An 18,739-nucleotide genomic window follows, 5' to 3' on the forward strand; every position below is an offset into this window, starting at 1 on the left:
TACTGTATGTTAGAAAAGAACTGCTATGGAAGCGTGTGGTACCTTCAGTAGTAGGTGGTACTTGAGGACCCTCTGCATGGGCACCACCAGCAGGTCCTGGAGCTTAAACTTCCCCTCCTGCACCTTCATCGTACATTCCTGGAAGAACAGAGAATCAGCTCATTATGAACTCCAGCGTTACAACAGGTACTGATTCGTAGTTTGAACATGCATTGTATTCTCCTCCACTGCTCACAGCCAGCTTTTGTCTCTGCGGTGTCACAATTACCCAGCATGCCGAGGGGGACATTCTTCCACTAATGAATGCGTTTCTGTATCTGCGCTCTGTGACTTCGCTTTTGTTGGCGTGTGTAGGCGACTCTAATTTCGGCCTGCTATGAGGAGAACAGATCATCCTTTCTTTAGAATGGAAATCTTGTGTTCAAAGATTCAGAATTTGGCCATTTACAAACTGGGAATCTCAAGCTAAAGTATATGGTTTGAAGAAATGTTTTCAGCTGTGCTCTGGTATAGGATAATGGCTAAAGCCTGACATATCAGCTCATGCTAGCATTAGTTCTCAAACACTGGAGATCAATATTCAGTGGGATAAAGAGACACTGGAGGTGAAGAAGGAAAAAGAGACATCAATTTGAAACGTGTACTGTAGATTACTGACATACTGTAAATCTAAGAGCGCTACTGAAACAGCAAAATTAAAAAGTTATATTTATAAGAAACAAAAACAAGAACATTTCCTTCTGGGGGAAAAAAACCCAAAAGAAACTATTTGATTCTACAAAAAAATGAAACACATTTTTGAAGATTTGACCATACAGGACAACAAACCGGATGGCTAAAATAATAATGACACCGTGAAAATGTACAATAATGCATAATGTCCAGTTTAAACAACCCCATCCAGGCTGCGCGCTCATCAGTAACTTTATTTCTTGTCTAAATGTGAGCTTTTTACTTAAAGGGACTGTACGGAGTTAAAAAATGTTAAAACTAAGTATTTTCATTCATGTTCCAGCCATGTCCTACTGTGTAGAATGAGCTCAGACCTGTTCACCACAACTGCCTCTAAAATCCTGCACTGTCACTCAAAAGGTGTTTATTCGGGTGCGAAGTGCCGTCATGCACGAGCTTAATATAGAAGGCGCAGCTATGCATATGACCTGAGGTGGCAGTAGTGAGTATAAAATGACCAACTTGCATCTAGTCTCATTAACTTTGCTATTTTCATGGGTTAATTTTGAGGTTTTTGTTGTCCTAAGAGCAACAGTGCCTCATATCGTGCAGCGTATTTGACAAATCAACATATAGTCTACAAATCTTTGACTTGTAAATAATCAGTTGTTTTAACCGTGCATTTATTTATGGTTTATTTGGTAGGGACAGTGCAAGTTAATGAACAAGCCACACCGGATTGTAGCCTTAGGCTAATTTTCATCCGTCGTCCCCCATGCGCACTCTCAAACACACTCTCATTCATCCTGGCCTATTGTACATGTTTTTAGTGGTAGGGGAAACCGGAGTACCCGGAGGAAACCTACGCAGACACAGGGAGAACATGCAAACTCCACACAGAAAGGCCCCGTCCTTGGTGGGAATCGAACCCGGACCTTCTAGCTGTGAAGCACAAGCACTAACCGCTGTGCTACCGTGCCGTGAGAATGTTGTGAGACCCTGGCATGAAGTATATTTAACACCTCGGTCAAAACGTTCCCCAGAAACAACAACATTTTGACACATATTAAATAGACAATTTAATTGTTAGAGCATTGCACAGTGCCCATTTAAATGCTCTGACATTTCACCAAATGAAAAGTGAAATGTTATGTTTACACCGCACTGGCACGTCCAATTAGCAAATTAATTCAGAGTAATTTGGCTGTGAGGCAGTGCTGGCTAAATACATTTTCTTTTCTGCTTTCATTATAAGACATTGCTAATGTATCACAGCATATTTGTCATATGAAGTTCTCTGTATGCAGCTCTTTTATGCAGATCTGTATGACGGGATATTTTGTTTGGGGTTATATCAAATGTCTCCAATAAATTTAAATTTGGCATTTTCAATAGTCTACATTTGTAAGTCTACTTTCCATCAGCACTTTTTTCGTTGTGCAATGATGTGTAAATGTGAATCCAGCACATTTTGCTGAATGAAACTGAATGTACCTCCACTTTTATCCGAACATCGTCTCTGGTGGCGATGAGCTCGTCCAGTGTCTTCTGAGCGTTCTCCATGTGACTGCAGTACTGGCCATAGACCAACAACCTGCGACAGAGACAAACATGCTTCAAACATGTGGTGACAAATGGTGAACAGATTACAGATTTGGGCTTTATTTGAAATGTTGTGCAGCAACATTTAACTCTTGTCTCATGGCAAGGAGGTCCCAGGCGTTTCTGTGCGAAGTGCAGGATTAAGAACACAACAATAGGATGTGGTCAGACTGGGCTTGAACCGATGACCTGATTGTCACAACATATTTGATACAATGACAGAAAAGTAAGTATCAAATATCGCTCGTACAAAGCGCCTATATCGCAAAACAGTCTAGTTGTCATTGTGGATGATTTAAATTAAATGGTGTACCTGTTAGGTATCAGGTCTTAGATAATGTGAGTTATCTGGCGTCGTGAAAAAATAAAAATTGTATCAAAAAGAGCCAGTCTTTTGAACAGCTCTTTGAAATGAGCAAATCCCAAAGACTCAGCTTCCAGTAAAGAGCCATAAATCACTAAGTGTTTCTCAACCAGGGCTATGAGCCACGATATGCTGCAGAACTTAGAAGTTAATACACAAATAATAAAGTAAAATAGATATTAGAATAGAACAAAGTAATGCTCAAAGGGTTATGCAAAGTACAATAATATCAAGACAAAATTATGTTAAGAACCACTGACCTACAGAAATCTTAAAGTAAATGTGAAAGAAAATACATCAATCTTGATGTATCAATACAATATGGGGTGGACAGCGTAAAACATACATTGATTTGATTGACTCTTTATGCAACAAAATGATTATGCCATATTTGACTTACTGTGTAGAAAAAAAACAAGCTCTGAAACAGTAAAGAGAAACAGTATTTTAAAGATGCAATAGGCAACTTTCAATGTATATAAAAAGTTGTTATTAGTGCATATTTGACCTTTCAGTGACCCAACAGTTATTTTTTATTATTGTTGCTTAGCTTAGCGCCTTTACTTTCCATCCATTTATTTTTGTTTTTTTACAATTTCTGGTAGGTTTTCGGAATTGAATGTATATGTAACTATGGATACGGTTCAATCAGCAGCGAAAAAACAATTGATCTTGGAGCGTCCTAAAGGCACTATGCTAACCACCCAAGCATCCGCTGGGTCATCGTAAGCTCTGTTATGATTTTTTAACACAGAATTTGCATAGTGCATAGTGCACCTTTAAATATTCTTGAAGCAGTACTAAGTATCTTATGCCCCTGGAAGCCACTGCAGGTGTCGTAGCATGTAACGTTTTCTTTAAACATTAATTGTCCGTGAGAGTAAATACTACCCTGACAGGAAAGACAAGGATATTGTACATCCAATTACACAATGGAGATCTTTTTTTTTCACTGGGCGCTAGCCCAAAGTTAGCCTTGCACGTTAGCCTGCTAGCTTCTTCTTCCTGATTCGATTAGTGTGCATTAGTGACACCCGGAGGCAGTGAAGTTGCAATTGTGGTTTTCTGGCCAGAGACACCAGGGGGAGATGAAAGACCCCCCAGTCATCCCATTAACACTTGTATTACCCCCAGAGGGGCTACGGAAAGGATTTGTTAAAGGTTAACACAATGATCATTGTATTTTGAGTATTTTATACTGACTAAAAACGGATGCATCATGACTTAGCAGTTTTGTCATGCTTTAAAGACACATATAAAATGAAATAAATAATGCTCCATCTCCATTTGAGAGATAATGGGATATCCAGCATTTGCTACAGTATTTCCCCCAACTCCAAGACCTGCGGTTGTGCCTTTGGGCGATGTACTCCACATTAATAATCTTTATTAATAACGGCATTTGAGGGGTCAGTGAAGGAGTCAGCCCGCACAGCAGGGGGGGACATGCAAATGAATACGCCAATGCATGTTTTATGATTATGAACACATACCATGCATAACCAATGAGCATGCTCTGTTCCCAGGGTGGTGTTTGAATAAGGGCTGCATAATTGTCAGTCCACTGTAATCAAGGATATTAAAAAAAAAAAAAAAAAGGCTTATCTTCGTTTGTGAAACAGATATCTTCATCATGAGTACAGGATATGAGAGAGGCTGGTGGTAACACTCATTGAATTTAAATTATCTCTGTGTGACAAAAAACTAATTTGTTTTGTTTGAAAAGGGGGGTCTCTCGCTCTGGGGGGTTCCCAGAGAGACGCATCTCAGGATATTCCCGGAAAAGTTTGTGTTGGATATGAAAGGCAGGGAATCAGTGCTCAGACAACTGCCCCGGATAAAACAGAAGAAGTGGTTGGACTGAACACAAAATACACAAGAGCTAAGGACATGTTTTTTTTCTTCTCACTTATGAAATCAACACATTTGACTTTCATTTGAAGAACAACCACACAACAAAGGCACTGTGCTCGCCATGTCTAGACCCAGTCACTTGAATTTGCTCCAAACATGCACCCCATACATACAGGAAGCAACAGCAGAAAATACATGAATGAGAGCTGCAGTAGAGCTCTAAAAATAGCCCAGTCACAGTGGCGTACAGATGAGAGGCTGACACAGATTTGGCGGTGGACGAGAGCCACTTCAAAAGCCAGCAGCGAGGATTCCTCTCCTCTCTCTCAAAGTAGGACAGCGCCGCGGCTGGACTGCCATCTCCACTGCGCAGGCACCATGGGATCTTAATCTGAGGAGGAGAGGGGCTACAAGGGACACGAGAGAGGGGCTGTCTGCACGTGCACTACGTAGTGATCACGCCATTTGGTCGCCGTGTCAGAGAGTCCAGGGAGTGAAAGGTGAAAGCGAAAGTGCACTCCACTATCGACGGCCACGAGACGGGTCAAGATAGACCACCGACAGTGACAGGCATGAGAGGCGAAACGTCCGACACCCCTACTACAGAGTACAGACGATGACTCAACGGCCTTTATTGAAGATGGACAACGCCTGTACGACTGAGAGCCCGCACAGATATTTTTAATGCCACAAACGGAGAAAAAATGTCTGCGCAGAGGAAAGAGCATAGGACAAAACGGGCAAAAACTGCAACTGAAAATGTTTCATTTAAACGTGGTTGTTGTGGTATTTTTGATGAACTTACGTGTGAATATAGTTGAGCAAAGTTATAATTTTCCAATAAATGTTGATTTAATGCCAATTATCCAAGCCAATTAAATCTAATCTAACACTCTTCAATGGCCACCGTTCTCCGCGCAGAAATGTGAAGATGTTACTGTGCAGATGTCGAACTACTCCTGGTATTATTACGCCTTACAATATAGTCCCCCCTTTTATCCGCTTAGAAAATCCACAATTTAATATTGTGTAATTATACTTTGTAGTGTAACACTTCACATAACTATATTTAAATAGGGAAAACGTGGAAGAGCTTGGTAGCTTCTATCTTGACCAGTTTTGGAGCTATAGTGGAGAGAGGGAGAGGCTAAATGCTAACGCCGTCTGCGCTGTGTTTACGTGACTGAGGACACACGTGAAGACCAGACAGGTGCAAATGAACTCGTCTCAGCTAAGGCAAGAACATATCTCAGTATGTAAAAACAGTGGCCTATTCCTTTAAGGCCTTGATTTTGTCAGAATTCATTTAATGACTTGTAATGCGGCCCTTTTCGGTCATACGGTATGACCAAAAATAAAAACAAAGAAATATTTTTAGTCCCTCTCTCTGATTCCACTGTTCAATAGTTGTGATCCATTCCGGACCTTTCACAAAACCCAACAGCATCCGAGTGTGGTACCAAGATGTCCTGTTGTAATCCGACGTCACGGGGAGTTAGATCACCTGGAGTTTTTTTCAGTAATCAGCCAGATTCTACTACTTTACACATCAGTTCCCTGCAGACATTTTCTTTCTGTCGTCTGACACCAGAGAAACCTATCCAGAAGTCAGAAGTACAGATTCAATGTCTTTTTTTTCCCTGCCACACTGTGATACAACTCTCCCATTCTTACACTTGATTCCTTATCTTTTAACTTTCGAAGCACCACACCACATGACTGATTCTTCACTGAAGTCCAGCGGAGCCTTGTTTCGGGCTCCCTGCTGTGGCCCCTACCCCGTTGTGACTTGGCCCCGCGGCGAACAGGCTTCTGATTAAGACATGATCTAGACCGGGGCAGACAGCTCGGCTCTCCTCGCGCTCCAACGTTTATTGAGATAAATTGGATCGGGATCAGTTGGACGATGGCGGCGACAATGTGCAGCGCGGCGAGAATTCAGCGTAAAATAAGATATCAAATGGTAATGTCATCTGAAGGGCTTATTTTAGGGGCGGCTGGTGACATGCAGGCAGCAGGCAGAACATTGGAGAATATGGGGCTCATTAGGAAGGTTAGGAGAAATTATTGGATGGGTTTATAATGGGGCGTTAAGCTTAAAGGCGAACGGATCAAGGTGAATCTTCATTTGGAGAGCAGTAAAGAGATGATGTGCAATATTCTCGGACAGAAAATCCACCCCGTATTTCAAATGTGGATGAAAATAAGATATATTTCAAAGGGATATAATGACGGTTGGAGATGCATCAGACCCAGATTACACATGTGAAGTGTCATCAAGAGGGTGCAATCTCAGAGTGTGGGATTCAAAGGCAAATGAAAATTAAGATCGCAGAGAAGAATAGAAGAGTTGTATTTAATAGAAAAAAGTTAAAGGTTGGTTCAAGTTAAGCACAAACAATGGTGCCACATTCAAATTGATTTTGATATATTTTTCATGGAATCCTACTGTTCCTACCACACATGCTTTAAAGGCCTGCAAGACTTTTCTGATCTTGTTTCTTTGTGAAGTGCACAAAAAGGTCTTCTTCCTCTTCTTCTTCTAAGGTTAAATTGTGGAGAACGGTCTCCAGTGTAGTGCTACCCACAACAAGTTGCCCCACTGGTCAGATTTCTGAAATTTGGCAAAGGTGGTTAGAGTTTTTGCGTATCCTTTTTGTCTCCAGATCTATCTTTAAGCAACCTAAAGAAGAAAACAGCAACCTAATACCTCAAATGTTTTTTTTTTCATATTAAACAGTTTCCTGTGTCCTTTACTGTATACATGTTTCCCTCATCATATGTGTTGTAACACATTACAACAGGGGTGTCGAAGTTGTTTGCGTTGAGGGCCGAAATTCAGCCCCCACGGCGGGTCGTGGGCCGCACATGTTGTCAATGACTTTGGCATCATAAATAAATAATAAATAAACTTATGGTGCTTCATCAGCCTGTGTCACATGTTTCTCAAAGTCATTATTCATTCACTAAACATTCAATGGCATTAAGTTACTATTGTAGCCACAGCCGCCCTGGGGCAGACTGACCATCTACCACGTGGCTATAATATGCTGTTTATATCCTGATCTCTTATTATGTCAGTGTCCTCTGCTGGACACGTGTGGAATTCTTTCCTTTTTTTAAGCTAAGCTGCCCACTAGGCAAACTGGTTATTTATTTAAAAATCCATAACTCCACACAGGAATGGGCAAGAGGCTTCCTTTTTTTTTTACATGCTCAGGAAGTCATGTTCCTCAAAGGGCCACATGAAATCATCCCGCGGGCCTTAACCTTGACACATGTGCATTACAAGGTCAAATGCGACCTGTATGTGATCTCCTTTCTGAACGGTGACACGTCTTGTGCAGTAGACGGCACAAGGCACTGCTGTAAACATAGATAGAAACACACACCGCAGATCTGGTTAAAATCATGTTAAAACTGTGGGAAGCACACAGAGTCAATACATTAATAAACAAATCATTTTAAGAAGGAAGAGAGACCGTTTTTTGGACTTGTGTGGAACAGAGGAAATGACATCTTTAACAAAGAAACTTGCCTGTGAACTCCTGCGGTGTTACAGGAAGGTGACTAACTTCGCTCACGCCAACTTCATTCGTAGCAAGCGCACATGTTGTTTTCCTCTCACTCCCTTCTACTTTAATGCAGAATGAATGGCATTTTTAGTGCATCGATGACGTGTAGGTCGGATAAACGTGACCCGGCCTTTCAGCCTGAAGTCGCATTGCAAAAGATCAGATACATATCAGGTCTAGTACTACATATCCAAGTGGTCGCATTTGAAAACATCAGATCTGCTGTAAAAATATCAGATACAAGTCAAACGGGTGCAAAAAACTAAACGAAATTGGGTCACATTGTACCTTCTTTAAAACCAGGATGTCAGTTCAGAGGACGGCAGAAATCTTTGTGTTTACAGACACCATCCATCCAACAAAAGACCTGATGGCCTAGAATCCTGCTCAGCGTGTGTCCAAGGCCACAGCAGTCGCCCTGTAATTAGTGACTGACTCTATGACAACAGAACCATGCCATTCAGAACTGTGGGAGTTCCATGAGCTCCCTCTCCTCACGCTGCCGACCGACTGACAATTTCGACTCCGTTAGCAGAAAACATGTTTAGAATCTAGGTCACACGCAATGAGATGATATCATAAGGCAGGTCAAGAGGAAGGAAATTAGTTTAGAAATGCAATGATTATGAAGACTTGAAGCCAATTGGCCCAAGGAGGAGGTGTATTGTGCAGGGCTTAAAGGAATAGTTCACCGTTTTTCCATATTGAGATATGTTCTTACCTGACGAGTTGATACGTACCTGTCTGGTCTTTGTGCGTGCCCGTGGAAGAGCACGGTCGCTTCTATCTTCACCCCATTTGGAGCTATAGGAATATACTGGGAGAGTGACAACATCTTTGGTCTTTTTGCGTGACTGAGGGCACACACAAAGACCAGACAGGTACGCACCAACTCGTCTAAGCTCAGGTAAGAACATATCTCAGTATGGAAAAACGGTGAACTATTCCTTTAACTCAAATTCAAACACATCACACTTTATTTTTTGCGTTGGACAGGTGTTTGAGGATCAGTCCAAACATATGGTCTATCGAGATCACTATCATATGCTTTTGTTTGTTGGGAAATGCTATGATTATCTAATACAACTTCCAATGAGTTCTGTCTGTCACCTGTTTGTCACCTTTAGAACCTTCTCTTCAATGTATAAACCCTCTTCAGCATGTCACCAAAAAAACAATATACTAAGAGAATGCTCTGGTGGATGTTTTTGAAGTAGAGCGTAGGCGGGAGAGCTTTCTGGTTACCTAGGGCTACATTGTTTAAGTGGTCACGTAGAAACCGGTTGGTGATGTTTAAATAAAGTGAGGATATGCTGACAACACTTTGAACAGCTGTCTAGTGAGATATTAAGTTTACTCAATCATAGATGAATGATTGAAAAAGTGTATGTTTTTCATGAGAGAAGAGCATGGTGTCATGGTAGAAAGCTCTAAAAAGGAGTGCTTTGTTTTGATTTTGGTTGATAGTAAAGATAAATAGTTAAAGTACCCCTCCTGGAACCGCCACCTTAATGTGGTGGAGGGGTTTGAGCACCCGAATGATCCTGGGGGCTCTGTTGTCGGGGGCTTCGTGCCCCTGGTAGGGTCTCCCATGGCAAACAGGTCCTAGGTGATGGGTCAGACAAAGAGCGGTTCAGAAGCCCCTTATGAGAGACCAACAGGCCCGGTTAGAACCATGAGGCCGTCCTTCTGTGGACCCACCACCTGCAGGAGGACCCATAGGGGCTGGTGCAATGTGACTTGGGCAGCTCCAACAGCTGCTCCCACCACCCGGAAACAGACAAGTGGAAGAAGATGAATGGATGGATGGATGGATGGATGGATGGATGGATGGATGGATGGATGGATGGATGGATGGATGGATGATTAAAAGTATCAAACTCGCTCCCTTCTTCCCCTGATAGGACCCGAAAGGACAGTTTACAGGAAAGCTCATCTCATTGGTCAAAGTCATAGCACTGGGGATTGTCAATAGTTGCTGATATACTGTATGCAAAGGAAGGGACTCAAGAAATGTTAAGATTTGTAAACATCCAATCAAAAAGAGTGGAGGAGTTTCAATTTAAGAAAGCAAAGTGGATGCAATGGACCTTTGACAAATAATGCTATAGAAATAGTAAAGTATTATCATTATCCGCCAAGAAACTACAATCTAATACCAGTTAGAGGGGCGGGAGCTAAACTCTTGGCCATCACCCAACCCACAATATGATCTTCAACTAATATTCTTAAAAATAGAACAGTATAGTAAACAAGAGTATAAGCTGTGCATATGAGGGAGTTAAACCTGCAAAAGGGAAAAAGAAAGTAGTGTTCCGCTCTCTCGCCATGGAGCTGTGGTGGGTCATTCCCGCAAACTGCTCGGTGTGTACTTTCTCTCCTGTGTAACCCTTCTCTGGCTCTACAACCCCACAGGCTCCCATAATGAGAATGCCACTGTGCATGTGTATTGTTTAAGGCAATTTGCAGTAAGCGTGCCCCCCTGCCTTCTACCAAGCCCCTATACTCCCCCCCCGAGTCAACTTCCCAAGAAATCTCCAAGCAAACCAGAAGTGACAAGCCACGGCGCAACGGCTAATACCCGGTGACACGTGGCATGGAGACCCCCTCACCTCCACTCAACACTTCCAGCGCTCAGTAAATGGAGCGTACACCCCATAATATTCTTTGTAGTGGGGCCGTGATTGGAATATCAGGAGGGCAGGTTACTGGGGAAATGAGCTGGGGGGTTTCCAAAATGAGCGTATCAACAGCAGCACACTTAGGTTTTACAGGCCATTCGTGGAACAGTGGAGGAGTTCTCCTCAGCGGAAGCATTTTGCGTAAGTAAAGTGGCAGAGAGGTCAATTTTTTATGTGTTTTCTTCGAGCACTTGTGCTATCAAGCGGACTGTTAACATATTTATCACACACCAACGCAGTCAAGCCAGAATCGGGTCCAAATAGATGTTTTTTCACAGTAAGTTGTTCAGTAAGAGATAAAATAAGATAAGCCTTTATTGATCTCACAATGGAGAAACTCACTTGTTACATTCAGCTCCTCGGGTTGTGCAAAATTAAATACAATGACTACAAAAACTTTAGATGGCAAAAAATAAAACAATGCTAACGTTAGCATACGTAGCATGGAGCTAGCATAGCTTCTTGGTTTGCATTGTCCGTTTTTTAAGTATTTCATGGGCTGTTGAATCACATTGCTCCTCTCCAAGTCTCTTTGTCTTTATTTAGTAGAGAAATATATTCAGAATTCGGCATTGGTTACAGTAGTGGTGGAGAAAGTTAAGTTTTTCCTGTTCTTTGTCTCCCCCTCTGGCTGGTTGAATCATGACCATATACGGGCATTTGCAAAGATATAAATATCTATATATGCGCTTCCTGTGACGTCACGCATTGTTGTGGCCGCCATTTTGAATACTGTTGCGCTATGGGATGTACAATACCCTGTCTCAAAAAAGGGACTCGCTTTCTACAAGTTTGCTAAAGACCCAGTTCGTCAACAGAAATGGATCACTGCCATCAGAGGAGACCACTGGACTCAAACAGCCGACTCCAGTGCAGTGAGCACTTTGGTGCAGGTAAGTGAAGCAACGCAGAAACATTGCAACGTTAGGCTATCTGTTTACCTATGTGAATATACTCTGGCCTAGGCTGTAAGCTCCAGTCGAAAAAACTTTGGGTAATGCCAAACTGGAGGAAATGTGCTCGATTAAGGCGGGGGGTCAGAGGTTAAAATGTAGCCCACTGACCCGTGTGAACTGCCCGTTGGGGAGAGCAACGTAAACACACTTCTCTTGTTAACGTTGCCCCGATCCACAGCTGATAAAACCATAAACTATCAATAAAACACGACTCATAGTGGAGACTAAAACAAAACAACAACCCTCATAGCTTTACTGTTTGAGAGAGATGAGCGCCGACACATGCTAACGTTCGCAAAAGGCAACCAGATATGTTTATTTGTTTATTACTTACCCTTCCTGCGACTAAGAACATTTTGCGCTTCTTCACCTGATGTATCTTGGCATCCATAACCCATCCTGAGATAAAGCAGTGATAGTCCGGCTTCAGCAGTGTATGGAGAGGGATTATGGACCACATAAATGTAGATAGATGTCCGCAAACCTTAGATGCGGCGAGCTGTCACTTTCACTTTCTTTAAGTGGCGTTAAAAAAATCTCCACCGTGCAATTTTTTGACGTAGCATCTTGAATTCAACTAGTTGAGACACAGATACACTGTTGCATTAGGCAGCGGTGTTCAAGATGGCGAACGACAAGGCACGTGGCTGAAATGCATGTATACTCCTGTTTAATGAATCTCTCTGAGGGACCTTCCAGGGCCCAGCAAAGCACTTGCCACCTTCTCCTGACAGGTTGCCCCAGAGGCACAAACGAATGGGTCACTTGCCGAACACACATTTTCTATGACATCAATGACGTACACCTTAACCATGGCTTTCAGAGGAGTTTGCAGCAGGCTGACTGACAAACATGCCAACCACGTTCAATAGACACACACTCACACCCAGAAAACCACATTCACGCAGACGTTCTTTGGGACCTCTCCAAAGTGAGCATATCATCAAGAGCCCTCTTAGACGACCAATTAATTCAGAATCCACTCACTGACACACCGTCCAGATAAACCGGTGGTATTTTCCACCTGACATTCAGTCCGACGACAAATAGAATCCCTTTTACCCAACATACAAAACAAAAAGACCTGTACAAGCACATTGTCATAAAGGTCATTCCAGCTTACAAGCGCCGATAACCAAATTAATTATGCCCATCCAAAGGTAATGCGAGCTGGGCCTGAGTGCTGCAAAATCCCCTGGTCAGTTTGGGCCATTGACTGCATAGACAAGAGGCTGGTCCGCCTGTCAATCACAAACACAAGGTAAAAGAGCTCACGACGCATCTGCAAATCTAATGAATGTGGGTTTTAAATAACTCAGACGTGCTTTTTTCAGGATGAACAACAATGACAGGTGGCCATCAGTCAATGTTATTGAAAAAATGAGCTGTGTGAGATAATGCCATCGGTGAAAGATCATTATACAGACTCCATCTTTATTTTTGTATTTGCCCTTTACACACCAGCGTTGGAGGTAGTGTGTATGTACTGAGATGATTTGTTCAGAGCAACAACAAGTTAGTTTTTCATTTGTAGCTAATCTAGCACTAGTTTCTTTTGTAAATCAGCCACATGGCTAGTTTGGCTGCTGCAGTTCTGCTCACTGACAGCACGTCACGGCAGTGCTAGTGAGCATGCACAGTCTGCATCCTACAAAACTTTACAGCAGGTCAGTGACATGGAAGGGTTTTCAGTGAGTGTGGAAGTGCTCACATTATTTTGAACTTACTGGCGAAAAGGAAAATACAGCATTGGTGGCGTATAAAGAGGAAAACTATGATGGAGCTTGCCCTCACAAACAAACAACGCTTAGCTTTTGGCAGCATCGTTCCTTTCAATGTAATATCAACAAGCTCAGAGCTGGTTATGTGGTTGAGGAAAGCTGTACAATTAATCTAAATCAATTTGTGTATGTCGTATGTTTATTACTACCATTTCAATGCACTTTGTAATGTGCATGCTTGTAGGAGCAGCCTCTACAGACGTTCTTTTTGAAAAACTGGCACAGTTTCTGTCAGGGTCAAACTGAATGAAGCAAAGCTTTATAAGTGGACTAGTTCAGACTCATTATTGTTGCCTATTGCTGTAGATTGCTGTCAGCATACAAAACAAAGCTCAGTGAAGCTAGTTTATTGTGCTATTGTCACATTCATTTACTGGTATCGGGCTGTTTGCGTGAGTTAAATTTTCTTTGGCAGCTGTGTTTGTGAAATGGCATTCCCAAAACAGAAAAAAATATCAACATTGCTAACTCATGAGTGCAGTAATGTAACAAGCTACTTTTCCTACAAGCTAACAAAAAGAGTTACATTTAAAAGCAGCGTTACTCCACACTGTTACACACACACAAATAACACTCAATCCAGCCAACTCACTTGAGGAGAAGCAACAGCCTTAAATTGTGGCAGAACGTTTTTATTTACAGAAACACTATACAAAAGGTAAAAGTGAAAAGTGAATTGAATCAGACAATGTGTCTCTCAGCAGATGTGTCTTGCTGTCCTAAAATAAACATAACTTTTCACGAGAGGGCCAAAGAGCCATAAGAGCAGAGGTGAAGACGCCCAGGTGGAGGCAAACATTCCGTAAAATGTACGTCCATTTCATTTCCTCCTCCTCGGCCTACATGTCTGCGTGCCCCAGTTCAGACCTCTGCCTTGTACGATGTTTTCCGCGTTTGATTGCGTGCGAGCCTGAAGATTCCCAACCACTTCCCGATGAGCTCAGAGCTCGCTGATCTAAGCGCAGACTTGGCTGCACCTCCTGCATGGAGAGAGTCTCTTTCTGTTAATCTCTACGTCACGCCCGGGCTGCAGTATTATGTCCCTATGGGCTGAATGAAGATAGCACTGCTGACTGACTACATACGCTAAAGCACTTGCTCAAGGGCACAAAGGGACATGAGTAGGCAGTTCAACCATGGATACAGGGAAGATGTTAAAAGATGGTTAAAACAGTGAAAGACTCTTTTACAAACAAGACAAACGAACAGGAAGAGCAAGAGCACAGACTTCATTTTGATCTACTTTGCTCTTTTGGGTAATTTTCTCCTAACAGTTTATGTTTCGTGCAGGGCTACGAAATTAAATGCAACTGCAACTCGTGGTTTGCTATTAGCGATCCACAAAAGTTGCAATTGATTACATTATCAACCTAACACCCCCTGCAAAACAAACTATCTGTTATCCATGGTCATCATGGATTAAACCGACATGATTCAAAACCTACAGTAATGCAATTCACTTACTGATACCTTTTCAGGAGCGCAAAAGGAGAATAGGATAGAACGCATAAAAGGCTGATTACCTTGAAATTACCTTAAGCTGAGAGTATTCAAGCACTTTAAGCATATATCAACATAAATGCCCCTCGGAAGTCTTTAGGTAAATGAATGGAATAATATTTAGTATGTACTGCATCTCGCACACCACTATATTCTATATTTCTATATTTACACCCACAGTTGCGTCAGCCGGACAGCATGTTTTCACGTTGTTCCTAAGTTGACACTGTTTTAAAGTCCACAGGTGCGCTCTGTTCCTCAGTGCACATGAGCTGTGATTCATATCCACACAACAAAACCACATCAAAAAGGTCCAAACCGACCATCAATGTTAACAAAATCACCACCAAGTGTGCGCCGCTCAATCCGGATGAACGATCTGATTGTGACTCAATTATCACACTTTTCTTTTCTTTGGGAAACTTACCTACATTTGTCAACTGATACTGCACATTCCAAGTACAATAAGACACCCTGCAGAATGTACATGTGGGCAAACTGCTACAGCAAAGTGCTAATTGAACTAACTCACATGCACATCCTTTTTTCACATGACCTATTGAACATCTATTTGCACTTAAGCCACACAAATGTACAAAACAATGAACATGTAAAAGAAAGAAGTGTTTTCTGACCTTTCTTTAAAATCCAGGAAGATCTTGCCCAGTCCGCTGCCCCCGCTGACCATGCTGAGGTCGATGGCTCTGAGCAGAGCGAAGTGCGCCTTAATCACATCCTGAGGGAGACACGCAAGGAGACAATGATACTTGACTGAATGACGAACCAAGTGCCAATCTTATGTGCTGCAGTCTAAACCCCTGAGATAAGAGAGAGAGATCTCACAAACTTTCCAACCAAATGAAAGATAATTGTTCAAAACACTTTTTCTTATTAATTTACCTTTATTTAACCAGTGAAGTCCCCTGAGAATCTCTTTTCCAAGGGAGTTCTAGCCCCAGAGGGAAACCTTTTGTGCATACTTCGCTGATTTGTGGAGAAAACCAATCAGCGAAGAGAGTGTGCGTGTTCAGTTTCAGTAATTTGTCAATTAGTATTTTCAGGAACACTTTTGGCCTGATGTCGTGGATTCGGGGAACAGGCTAAAAATTTGCCGGAACACTCTCATTAAACGCCATTATATCGGATCAAATCTTTGTCGGATCCTCCTAAATATTTACCAGATCCTTCACCCTGAAAAACTGGACCATGTGGGAATGCATTCCCCTCAGACTAAGCACTGTGCGTGTTGTTGTTGAGGTGTTGGTCGCCGTTCTGTGTAAATATTCAAAAGGGTTCGAAACACGAGATTCACCCACTGTCGATGTGGTCTGGTCATTTAATGCCAATAGTAAAGTATGATTGGCTCTCCCGTTCGCCATCCGTGGATTGTTATTGAGAGAATATCTGCTTCCCAAGAGAGACGCTCCTCGCTAACATGTGACAGCAAATAAACAAGTCTGATCGCATGGGTCCATGTATATAGGCCTATGTCATATTATATTGTACATACATTATACAGTATGAGCTAGGGATGCACCGATACTGGTATCGGATATCGGAGCCGATACTGAAAAATCAATCGCCGCAAAATGACGCGACAAGCAACAGCATGCTAAAGCTATACCTATTGTAGCCTCAAAAAGTATAATCGGCCACTGCTGGAGTAGCTGAGTGTTTCTATTTTAGCTTGTGAAATGCTGTTAAAGAGTTAGTGATATACGATATGTGTAATGCACAAGCACAAATGATCAGATCACTTTATGTGAGTTGTTTATATTGCTATAAAAAGCCTGTCTCAAGGATAGTGTAGAAAATCCAGTGATCCTTGCTAAATGTTTTTGTCCCCCATTAGTTTATTAATAGATACAATTGCTTATTGATCTGTAACATCATGACAATTAAAGATAAGACTTTATTGATCTCACAATGTAGATAAGAGGACCATTCACTTTTCACTCAGAGAAAGTCACTTTCAAAAAAGTCTCTTGGTATTGGTTAATATCGGCAGATATCGGCGGATACTCAAACCCCAGTATTGGTATCGGTGTCAGAAGCATCTCTAGTATGAGCATTTTTAAATAAACAGGTGCTTCCATTGTCTATAGTTTTGCTTTCTTTTGTTTTGTGTCACCTTCCCGGTTTATTCTACATCCTTCCACTGGGTCCGACACATATATTTTGGTTCATGTATAGACTGTTTACTGTTCTTAAACTCTCACTCACCTCCAGGTTGACAAAGATGGCGTCCATTTCCTGCGGCGTCAACACCTGCTTCAGGGGGATCATGTAGTTCTGGACAAGACAAGGAGAGAGAAACATCACTTTAAAATGCATTGACTGGCTGCGTCTATAGGCTTTTAGCTGCAATATAAAACTTTCAGCAGAGGTCTAAAGAGCAACAATGCAATCGATAGTTAATGTTTCATGTTTCTCAGTTGGTTGGTTGGTGGCGTGATTGGGGAAATTAGACCCGGCTCAAAAGCTTTCACCTGTTGACGATAAGTGAATCCGTTATTTAAATTCTAGACCCGTGACTCCGAAGAGGACATGTCCAAAACACTTCGTCTAAAGAGGAATCTATGGTGAATTTGTCTTTCACATTTGGCCCGTCCTTTGGCCGTCCCATGCACATGCAGTCTGCCATTATTTAGACCTTCATGCAGGTTCTTGTGTTGGTTTAGCAGCTCATTTTCTAGTTTTCACTCCAAAGTTGATGCTCCTGGGCGTGGATCAAATGTTCAGGGTTACCCAAATCTTTATTTCAAAACAGATACATACAATCTAGTTTACAACAGCAATCACAGTTAAGTAATCAGGACATGCCGACTTTCATGCCTGCCACGTCCCATCATCCAAACGATAACAAATAGATCAACTAAGAAGCAACACAGACATGACGGCTTTATTAACCCCAACTCAATTAAGCCTAACGGGTCCGCTGATCATACTCTGGTTATTTATTCTGCGCAAGTCTCGTGCCGGGCGAACGCTCAACACACAAGATGCACATTTGACTTAATGAAATTAGCCGAGCGCATGATTTGTGGTGCTCTGAGAATGAAGTCTGCCTGAAGTGCAGGAATGTGCTAGCAGCAGGAGGAGAGCTCTATTAGGCCGACTGCTGAGGGGAGAGAGCAAGATTCTATTACGGCAAAACGTGACCACTGTATATAAATTAGGTTTACCGTTTTGAGGATGTACGTTGTTTATGTTACATAGTTTTATCAGTAAGTTATCTGTGAATGAAACTAGTTGATGTGATGGGTGAGTGCTCATCATCCAATACTGAAACAATATCAAAAACAAGTGAAAATTGTATAAATCCTGTATAAATTCTCCTAAATCCCCCTGGTTTGAGGCGCTTTCCTGTAACAGCAACAGTGATTGGCCTGCATCATATTTGTGCCACAGTCTCTCTGACATTTTGATGAAGCGCTCGCTCATCAGCCTTACCTTACCCACTGCATGTCAAAGAACTTTGAGCTCCTTACCACCTGCACAAAACAACCTAAAGCTCTCACCTTCTCGATGTCCTCCAGAGTCTTGTAGTACTTGGCTTCTGTCTCCTGGATCTCCACCAGACAGCAGTTTCTCTTGTCCTCCTCCGTCATACCCATTTTCTATAATAACAAGAACATCAGAGCTTAAAATAAGAAAGTGTGAAAGTGTTTTTTCAGTGAAAGGGTCGTGTAAAGGTCATGCAGACTTTAACTGTCATAGAAATCCACTGCAATGGATTGTTGTAAAGATGGCA

The 18,739-nt window shown here is 42.1% G+C and overlaps 1 protein-coding gene across 10 annotated transcripts in view; it reads right to left on the bottom strand.

Annotated features, from left to right (window-relative positions):
- vav2 (vav 2 guanine nucleotide exchange factor) overlaps window positions 1-18,739 on the bottom strand; it is a 308,481-nt gene that overhangs the window by 33,559 nt on the left and 256,183 nt on the right. For all 10 annotated transcript variants that reach the window (XM_079582578.1, XM_079582572.1, XM_079582573.1 and 7 more), the window contains 5 exons: window positions 18,507-18,605; window positions 17,209-17,277; window positions 15,621-15,721; window positions 2,167-2,266; window positions 43-138 (listed from right to left, as the gene is read on the bottom strand). In XM_079582578.1, coding sequence (XP_079438704.1) covers window positions 43-138; window positions 2,167-2,266; window positions 15,621-15,721; window positions 17,209-17,277; window positions 18,507-18,605 — 465 coding nt within the window. The remainder of the gene's footprint in view (window positions 1-42; window positions 139-2,166; window positions 2,267-15,620; window positions 15,722-17,208; window positions 17,278-18,506; window positions 18,606-18,739) is intronic.

This window comes from Gobius niger (genome assembly GCF_951799975.1).
Source record: "Gobius niger genome assembly, chromosome: 2".
In the NCBI taxonomy this organism is placed as follows: Eukaryota; Metazoa; Chordata; class Actinopteri; order Gobiiformes; family Gobiidae; genus Gobius; species Gobius niger.